Source organism: Micropterus dolomieu, linkage group LG17, assembly GCF_021292245.1.
Source record: "Micropterus dolomieu isolate WLL.071019.BEF.003 ecotype Adirondacks linkage group LG17, ASM2129224v1, whole genome shotgun sequence".
Lineage (NCBI taxonomy): Eukaryota > Metazoa > Chordata > Actinopteri > Centrarchiformes > Centrarchidae > Micropterus > Micropterus dolomieu.
In genome coordinates, this window is record NC_060166.1 from 21,437,710 (window position 1) to 21,447,730 (window position 10,021).

At 41.5% G+C, this 10,021-nt stretch overlaps 3 protein-coding genes across 3 annotated transcripts in view; 2 read left to right on the forward strand and 1 right to left on the reverse strand.

Annotated features, from left to right (window-relative positions):
• The window catches only part of slc46a1 (solute carrier family 46 member 1), a 25,910-nt gene extending 22,198 nt beyond the window's left edge, over positions 1–3,712 (forward strand). The window contains exon 9 of the mRNA XM_046074981.1: positions 146–3,712. Within this exon, the coding sequence (XP_045930937.1) occupies positions 146–200 (55 nt within the window). The 3' untranslated portion in view covers positions 201–3,712. The remainder of the gene's footprint in view (positions 1–145) is intronic.
• On the reverse strand, positions 3,128–9,400 carry sarm1 (sterile alpha and TIR motif containing 1). Its single transcript, XM_046074977.1, has 9 exons — positions 9,315–9,400; positions 7,512–8,729; positions 6,207–6,825; positions 5,888–6,100; positions 5,700–5,791; positions 5,300–5,626; positions 4,938–5,127; positions 4,282–4,403; positions 3,128–4,039 (listed from the first exon to the last, which is right to left on the reverse strand). Exons 2-9 carry the CDS (start codon positions 7,973–7,975, stop codon positions 3,907–3,909), a joined length of 2,160 nt encoding a protein of 719 aa, XP_045930933.1. The 5' UTR covers positions 7,976–8,729; positions 9,315–9,400; the 3' UTR covers positions 3,128–3,906.
• Positions 4,757–10,021, forward strand: part of vtna (vitronectin a) — an 11,968-nt gene continuing 6,703 nt past the window's right edge. The window contains exon 1 of the mRNA XM_046074979.1: positions 4,757–5,181. The gene's annotated coding sequence lies outside the window, so the exon portion shown is untranslated. The remainder of the gene's footprint in view (positions 5,182–10,021) is intronic.

Genomic DNA, 10,021 nt, shown 5'->3' on the forward strand with positions numbered 1-10,021 from the left:
TTGCTCTTGCTCTCATTGGCCTTTTTGACCTCGTCTTTTTGTTGTTTTCTTAATATTGTGTCCTAGATACAAAATCAGGACATTTTCAACAACAAAATTGAAAATGAGCAAAATAAAATATTATTTTTCATGTTTGTCTTTCAAGGACGCTGCAGTGTTTAGACCAGAGGAGAGACCAAAGGGACTCCACAGCATCGTGAGTTAAAGTTCATCCTGGTGTCAGTCTACGAGGTGAGCAGCTCTGACACAGAGACATCCGTCATGTCCATCTGTGATGCTGGGAGAGACTTTTGATCTTAACACAGTGACGGGGCAGCTGACTGTAGTTATCAAGCTCAGCGATGGGATTCTTTCAACTAGTCATACCAAAATGATCAAAACCAAAGGAGGAAGAATCAATCTCCTGGCTGACACTACTGTCTTAATAGTTAGATAGTGGAGACTGGGGCTTTGTCAGATCTTTGCTGGCCCTAAAAACAAACCACAGTCTTCCGATATTCCATCATGACATTCATACAAATGGTAGAATGAAGGAGACTCGGGACATGCTTTCATTTTGTGACTTGATACGTATTCAGCACAGCTTAATGAGTGCCAATTAATGTGCCTTACTTTTCCATTTTTAATGTATTAATTAATTGCAATAGCTCTAATGGCAAACTACAGGTTAAGGTGCTAACCATGAGAGGATATGCACAAACTCCTCAGTTGTTAAAAAAAAAACACATGGGTGCAATGTCATTTATTAATAGCAACATATCAATCACCTGACACAGGTGTTACTAATTACAAAAGTAATAAATTAGTGAGACACCCTTGAAACACTTAGTGGCAAAACACTCTCATTATCGCACATAAATATTATTTTTCAAGCCAACAGTCAATGACCCCTTTCATAATAACGACGAAAGTTTGAATGTTTGTTTGTTTGTTTTTCATCTGAGTCAATTTATTAACTATGCAGCTTGCTAACATTTATCATGGTAGATCTTCTGATATTTGTTTCACAAAGTACATATCATCCAACAGCAAAAACTATAATGACGTGTATAAAGATAACCTGAGGAAAAGGGATCGCTGAAGAGCTTCATTATGACAACGATTATATGAAACCTTCTTTGCTAGCCTGCTGTTCGTCAGTTGTCACAGAATGTATATAACTTTTATTTGTATTTATTAAAGGTTTTGTTTGATTTGTTTAGTCAAATGTTGCCGCTCCTCATTAATGTACAAGATAAAGTCAAGCCACTGAGAATAGTAATTTCTTACAGTTTTTCTAAGTTGCTATGGTAAATTTCTCAGACCAGAAGTGAAAGTCTTAAAACTACTTGTTCAGCCGCAACATCTTCTAGTCACTTGTGCACATCATAAAAGTAATTTCTAATTTTAAGCAAATGCTTTCGGCACATTCGTTCAAACAATTATGTATAATTGTCTGCTGTTTCAAACATAATCAGTTGCTATGGGGGTGGTGATGGCGCATAGATAAGATTCTTTCCTTTGGTGTGGGAGACCTGGGTTCGATTCCTACTGTAAGACATCCACCATTTCTATTCATGTCTATTTGACTTTGTTTTTGTAAATGTGTCTGGAATTAATGAAGATATCCGTTCTGATGTGGGTGGGAATCTGTGACAAGACAGACAGGAGCTTCAGCCTACGGGCTGTTTCTCCTGGTTACATTTCTTATTTTGTCGTACTAAAACTAAAACCGTTCATCAAATAAACCATACAGTTGCTATGTTGATGTTTATGGCAGTGGAGTACGTTTTATTCCAAAAAAGGAGGCAGCCGATATAACCTAGTTTTAATTTGAGAAATGTTTTAGATCTACAATTGTCATTCATTAAGATCATATACAATGAAGGAAGGTTATAATTTTTTTAACTTAAAGATAGGTGACTTTATTGATAATTAACCATTTTTAACTAATAACCACTCTAACTAACCGTACTTGTGTCAGGTAATTTGGTAAACACAACATAAGGTGTCATATCTACGTTCACCCACCACTCCGCTATCTATTCACCGTTTGCACATTTGAGTAGATTGTCAGCTATGTTAATGTCTCTGCCAAATCTGATAGTGGACATGGTATCTAGAACCCTGAAGCAGTGAAGTCATGACCTGGGATTCATGGTATCAAACTATACGGATAGATCATCTGGTGCAAATATGTCAAAACTATCAGTAATCCACATCAGAGAGAGTGAAACTGTAGCGGCAGCCAGGGATTACGAGTTACACCTTGACCCTCCCTCCCTCCTCTTTCCATAAAGCAGAGGCACAGTCCCCCTCCCACCACCACAAACACTGGATAGTTGCAGGGCACTGGCCAACAGTCAACATGCACAAGAGCTGCCAAAGCAGCTTTAAAATGCACAAAGCGATGTTTAAAGGTTAAGTCAAGTTTTAACTCAGCTATCCGCGCGGTGATTGTTTTTGACTCCGGGCCACAGTTTGGTTTGATCATGTCAATCGAAACCATTCTGCAGACGGGTTGTGTGAACCATCTATTCTTCATCGTAATCAGTTGTGCAGTATTTCTAAGTTACAATCATTTTATTTATTGGAATAGATCTGTATTCTTTTGGATAGTTTGTGATAAAGATGATGGTTAATTCTTTTTTTCTGTTTACACGTCATATGTAAATTCAAGTAAAGAATTTCATTGTAAAATTTTGTTACTTATAATTTATATTTCTTAACCATGTTTCAAATAAAGTGACCAAATGATTGATAATTATACAGAGCATATTTACTGAATCCTGCAAGGACATTGGATGAAAACAATATTAAGGCAAGAGGATGATAAAAGCCCCTCTGAACACGCATTCAGGCTATAATTACAAAATTTTATAGAATATGTGATCACATCTTGGTGACTGCTTTGTTTGATTTGCAAGTCTTTAAATGTTTCATCACATGTTTATTTCAGCATCATCATGATTTATACAGGTGACGTTTATATTTTCACAAGTATTGTGGTGGATCATATTGCTGGATTCCTTTTTGTTTTTATTTGACTGCTTCAGTTAAATGCACTGAGTGAACAAGGATGACATTTTATTGCAAAGCTGACAAATAATCACTTATCAGAACACTTTGGTGAATGAAACCTCAAGTCAACAGTATTAAATGATACTTTAATGTTATTATACTGTGTTGTAACAGCAAGACACTATGTAAAACTGATGGAATCATTTTCAGTACTGTACGTTAATTCAAAGTTACTTTTTATCCACTTTTACAGAAAAGGACGTTTAATACTACATGGGTATTTGTTGCTGCCTGTACACTCCTTAAATCTGTTATTTGCTAAGTTGGGGGGTGCAGGTATACAGTATGTAGCTCGTTTATTTCTGTACAGTATGTCATGCATCCAGTTTAGATTATGCCTTCAGTCAATGCATCTGCTAGGAACAGTTTCTTTTCTATGACAACCCAAACACAAATATCTGTAAAATTAGAGACCTGCTTTGCTCATAGGAATATACAGTTTAGGGGTTAAACACAAGATGACTGCATGTAACATTTATAAAGACTGACATGTTAGTAGATACTTCAGAAACTGCTATTGAGGATTTTGCTGGGTGATCAGCTGATCTATCACAGTTATTTTCCTGAGAAACAGAAGGCGTGTACTGCACCTGATTACACATATACAGCAGTGTGAGGGTACTGTCATTAAAGGCTTACAGTTTATTATATACATCTGAAATCCTTTTTTGATTTCCATTACTGTTTGTAGTATATTAGGTCTGTTTATATTAGGTCTGAGCATGTAATCTAAATATAATCAAATTCACTCCACATGCATTTGGGCAGTGCAGGGAACGCTGCCGGCCAGGTCACCATCGGCCATGTGGAATTCGGCATCGTTGAAAGTTGATACTATATCTGAGATCAAACCTTGTTTATGTCATTTTGTTTCTTTTTCGGTTGTTTGGAGGCATCAGGGCCATCGATTTGGTCTTGCCGTCCATTCAGAAAGCGTAGGATCTTCTCGATCGTGGCCTCCTGATATTCATGAGACCATCTGTGTCAAGAAAAGGAAAGAGGTGTTTGAAGGTGTGCATCATAAGCTAATGGATATGTTACAGATTCATAAAATATTCATTAAAGAAATAAAATCGTCTTTAAAAGATTAACAATGTTAGCATTAAAAGGTTCTGTGTAGTTATCACACAACAATAAACTCACACAGACATGTGGTGAACAATTTGAAAACATGCTGTCCCAATTACACAGATGTGTTTTTCAGAGTAAACAGTGACTCACTTAATGCCGTTGAAGTTGAGAATTGCTCTCATGTCCTCCGGCAAAGACATGGGGTCGGGCCACATAAAGTTATCTGTGACAGGAACTATGTTCTTCTTACCAGCCAGGGCTGTGACTATCTCCTGTAAGGTTAATGATCATTTCTCTGAGTACATGTGTATGTATACAAATGTAATGTCGAGACATGTAAAAGCACGAATGACTGCAAGGAAGAAAGTAAATAATAAAAAGAACATTGTTGCGACAGGACTGACTGCACAAGCTTGTAATTCTCATGCATTCTGCAAAAGCTAGTGACATTTTCTGATCCTGTTGCAAAGAATTGTGGCATTAACATGCATTTTACACAGCAAAGTAGTTGTCAGGGTGAAATCAAATTACAGTGGCCAACTTATGACAATGCAGAACTATACCACCATAGTCAATGGCTTTTAGTCATGATATGGTTTATTAAATACAGCTGCCATAAAGCAATACTTGGGAGCTTACAAGTGGTGTTCCACAGTCAAAAAGGATAACTATATTCTTTTGATAAATCCCAGTCCCTTAATTAAGGCACTGGGATTTTTTAACATCAAAGACAAATCAGTGTACATTGCCACACAGTTTGAATGTCATGCACCCTTCACAAATCTGACCCCTATTCCACCTCTGACCTTATGCACCCAGTCCTTCATGGCAGTGTCACCCATGCACTTGTCGAGAGCATTGGAGGACAGGACCAGGATGAAATTGCGTGCCCTCTGTACACTCTGGATCAGTTTTTCCTGGAATTTACCAGCCTCCAGCTTCTCCACATCTATAAAGACGCTGTAGCCGCGAACCTGCAAGTGCACCTTCAGAAGGCTTGGGACAGGGAAGAAAATGAGGAAGTCAGAAAAAAACATAGTTTTAGTACAGGTAAGGATTAATAAAGACAAAGTTTTACCTTATGCTTTTATAAATGCCTTGTGTCTAATGTATCCCATTTCTCTTCCTGAATTACCTCCTTTTCAACCAATCATGTTTCAGTTCTGACCTGGCTAGCTGGGAGCCGGTAGTCCGACGGTAGCTGATGAACACGTCGGGCCCTGCAGGCTGGGCGTCTGTGTGGCACGGTTTTAAGGGCTTGCGGCTAGAAGACAGTATCTTGGCTCTGTGGACTCCGTTGTCTATGTGGCAGTCATACTGGAGCTGCTGATCGGTCAGGTTCTGGATATTGTTGAGATCCACTCCTGACTGGACCAGGCCGTACGTATACTGACGGAAACGAGGGTCTATCTCAGCTAACCAGTCGGCCATGTTGTTTGGGTCACATGTGGAGTAGTTGGCGTAAGTCTTCAACACGCGCAAGTCTCTTAAAAATCTGGAGGATGAGACAGAGGTGTTACATCGCTCAGCCTCAGACCAAATGTGTGGAAAGTTTTTGTACCACTTGCCTCTTGCGAATGAGGCCTGCAGTCATGCCCAGATCCGTGCTCAGATCCTGGTCTGTGATGTTCAGCATTAGGTCTCCATCCACCTGGAGCTCCTATACAGTTAGATAGAAATGTCAGACATAATGAATAATGGGTAGATCTTGATGCCCCTATTTATCTCTCTGTTGAGTGATAACCCTGTTTTATACCTGGAAACGGTCACAATAGGCACTAAAGCCAACCTGCTGCAGCCAGGTCTGCACTTCACAGGTTTTCCAGTTGGGCACACCTGACGGGATACGTTTTGGCACTTCCTCCCCCATCATACTGAGTGCCCGCTTGGCGAGGGAAGAAGCTGTGCCATTACTGGAGTACATGACAATTCTTTTTAGGCTCTGCACTGCTCCAATCTCTTGAAAAATCTTGAAAGGAGCAAAAAATAAAGTCACAGTCACAACAAAGCTACCAGACATTACTACATTATTACATTACATTTTGAGCTATACAGCAAGTGGACAGTGATTGTACCTTAGTGTTGCGCTGACGAGACTTGATGCTGGTCTCCACACAAAAGTAAAAGGCTGCAATACACTTTCCTTCCAGTCTTGTGCCATCCAGTAATGGCAAAAAATGCTGCAGATCAGTTGCTGTCTTACCCTGCATGCAGTCTGCACTGTCCAATAAACTGCGAGCAAAGTCATCCGGATCCAGAGATGCAATGAATGGCTCCACCAGCTCCAAGGTTCCAGATTTCACCACCTCCTTCTCGATTTCTCGGTTGGCAGCCAACACAGTCACCGCCAGACACGCGTGGAAGCGAATGAGTTCATCCTCTTTGGAAAAAGCCAGTGGGAAAAGCCACTCGGCCGCCTGTTTCTCGATCATCCATCGCTGGCAGCGGTGGCCTCCATACATGGCACAGTTTGCTAGTGCCACAGCACAGTGGCGCAGCACAGTGGGATCTGTTCCTCTGCACCAGAAGAGGAGGGAGTCCAGGGCACCGTTAGAGATGAGCTGGACAGATGTCTCCTCGCTGTGTTTGAACATGTGCTCCAGGATCCCAGAGACACTGCGAGCCAGCTGTGCGTCTTCCTGCTGTCGAGTCAGGTTGAGGATGACCCCCAGACCCATCCGTGCTAAATAATCTCTGTCAACAGAAGTTTGTAAATATGGTAACAAACCTGACTCATACAATCAGTTAGTTAGACTGACTGCAATTCTACTGAAAGGTTGACACATACTTCTGAACAAATAAGGCATAAACGGGTGTAGATGGTGTGTTTGGTAACATTAGACAATTTGATCAACAGCATAAATAAAAACTTTGCCAGATGTTTAATCCTTTAAGCCATTTATCAATCAAAACTGTCAAAACATTCCCGGGTACCAGCTTCTCAAATGTGAGGATGAGCTGCTTTTCTGTGTTTTATATCACTGTAAATTAAATAAATAGCCGGACAAAACAAGTAACTTCAAGATGTCGTGTTACCTCTACTCGTTTTTCACAGTTTTCAAACATTTTACAGACTTAATGAAAAATATACCCGTATCTATGAACATAGATATATAAGGTGTGGACATAAAAACATTAATACTGTCTTTAACATGTACAAGCCACTAAAAACAGCCTTCAAAGTTAAACTTTTGGATGAGACTGTGTCCAGAAGTGTTGATTCCTCTAAATCATATGGCAGCAACACCAACTATGGAGTTGTATTACATGTTATAGTAAGTTGTTGTTTTGTTTCTCCCTGTACTAAAAAAATCTGCAGACTATAATGTGATGCAGTAAAGTACAGAAAACAAAGCCTGTATGAAGGCCTCAAAAACTACCTGTTCTCTGAGATGAGTATCTGCTCCAGCAGTTTTGCAGACTCATATGTGATCTCCACAGCAGGTGTCTGCTGAAGCTGCAGCAGCGTCTCCAGGCCTCCGTCCAGCCGGATCCTGTTGCAGATCTCCTCGGCCACTTGACGGCCTACGGTGGGCAAAACCCAGGCCTCCTGTACCAGCTGAAAGATATCCGCGATGGCCCTGCGGGTCTCATCTGAATCGGAGGTTTCCTTTGATGACTTCAGCATCCTGATTGCGGAGCGCAGGGCGGGGATTGAGGCGTGCAAACCCGCCTGGACGTCGGCACTGATGCCCGGGGAGACCGCTCTGGGTTCGGAACCGGATCCGCTCCTCGACCTCTGCAGCCGGCTGACATACTCCGGGACTGTGAGTCTGTCTGAGCTGAACATGATGGAGAAATGTCGGTACAGCCTCCACAGGAAGAGCGCCAGAGAGAAGAGCATCTACCGGCGGAAAATACGTCGGTGTCGGAGGATGCTGAGATGTGTTCAGGCTGTTTACAAAGGCCTCTCGGTGATTTCCACAATGCTTTGTAAACAGAACGCACCTCTAGAGATGCGTCCAGCACCGCCTCATGTGTAAATCAATAGTGACAGCTTTCACCAAATTGCATCACCCCTCTCTCTCTCGATGTCATCCCTGGCAGTAAGCCCACAGGCCTGTAAGCAGCTCTTGAGCAGGTCACAGTATGTCTGCGCTTAGTCCTACATCAATAGCTGCTGCTTTGTCTCTTCTCTTGTCTGTCCCACCGACCAATAGATGACATACCGCCTTAACACAATCTGTTTGTAGAAGTGTCCTTAAAGAGGCAAGCACACTGGACCTCAGCCTGAAAGCACAGAAAGCTACTCCTACTTGTTTTCCGGAGAATGAAAAAGACTATTGTTGTCTGTCTCCTCTCCTGCATTCACTGAGGTTTTGCAGACAAAGGTCTGTGCTTCTCATACAATATTCCCTCCCACCTTATCTGTCGCACTTTAGCGGCTTTTGTCTCCTGCAAAAATACAAAATGAGATACCGCTCTCCAAAAGTATAGCCCGCGACCTATCCTATCGCATCCGCAGGCTTTCTGTATCTTCAGGGGTCTGCACCGCCCACCGGATACTCTTCCTCCTGTCTCTCCTCCTGCATCACAGCCGGTCAGAGCGTGCTCATCATCGGGCTTCTGTAAACACTGCAGGTCCTCTGCTGGAGGAACTTGAGAAAAACACCATCACAGCTGTGAAGAGCTTATTATTTTATCATTTTTAATTAAATAAATGGATATGACGAATAAAGACTTAAAATATAGGATCATCAGAATCACGCTATGTGTAGTGTAACTACAGAATAATAATTTAATAACATTTATTAAGCGTTTTAATGGGTCCAAATGCCGAATATGTATTGTGTGTCCTTAGTAAGTCAAATATTTTGAATTACATTTTAAAAATAAATTAATATTACTGTTGAATTCATGTTTATTAGATGCTAAGAGTCGAAGCGAATGTAGCGAACCTTGCTAGCTGCCATTTATTTGCTAAAATACAGCAACACCTAACAATGTGAACCTTGAATGTGTAATGACAAATTCAAGGTGAGTAATCCATTATATTGTAAATGATTAAGTCTATTGTAAGCTAAACATGAACATGTTATTTTTGCAACCTTACATGAGACCATGTTTTAGATTTAAAACATAACATTACCTGTAAGTAATAACATTTTATACACATTTGTTATGGAGGATATTGAGGTCAATATGGCATGCAGTTTTATAATCTTCAAAAAACCTAATGTTACCTCTGCTTTAGGACCCAACCAGAGCCATTAAATAAGACCCAACCAGAGTTGGGAGTGGGAAAGTATTATTCCAGAGAACTTTCTATGTACTTTCAAGGCTGGGATGGGCTACAAGAGAATCGGAAAGCAACTTGGAGAGAAAAGATCAACTGTCGGTGCAGTTATCAGGAAATGGAAGAAGCACCACACCACCGCCAACCTCCCTCGGTCTGGGCCTCCACACAAGATCTCGCCTCGTGGGGTGTCCCTGATCATGCGAACGGTGAGGAATCATCCCAAAACCACAAGGGGGGAACTGATGAATCAACTGAAGGCAGCTGGGACCACAGTTACAAAAGAAACGGTTGGTAACACACTACGCCGTCATGGATTGAAATCCTGCAGCGCACGCAAGGTCCCCCTGCTCAAGAAGGAACATGTACAGGCCCGCATGAAGTTCGCCATTCACCACCTGGACGACTCAGAAGAGGCCTGGAAGAAGGTGATGTGGTCAGATGAGACCAAAATAGAACTTTTTGGCCTCAACTCGTCGTGTTGAAGAACACCGCGTTGAAGAACACCGAGTACAACCCAAAGAACACCCTCCCCACCGTCAAGCATGGTGGTGGCAACATCATGCTTTGGGGGTGCTTTTCAGCCAAGGGGACGGGACAACTCCATCGTATTGAGGGGAGGATGGATGGGGCCATGTATCGTGGAATTCTGGA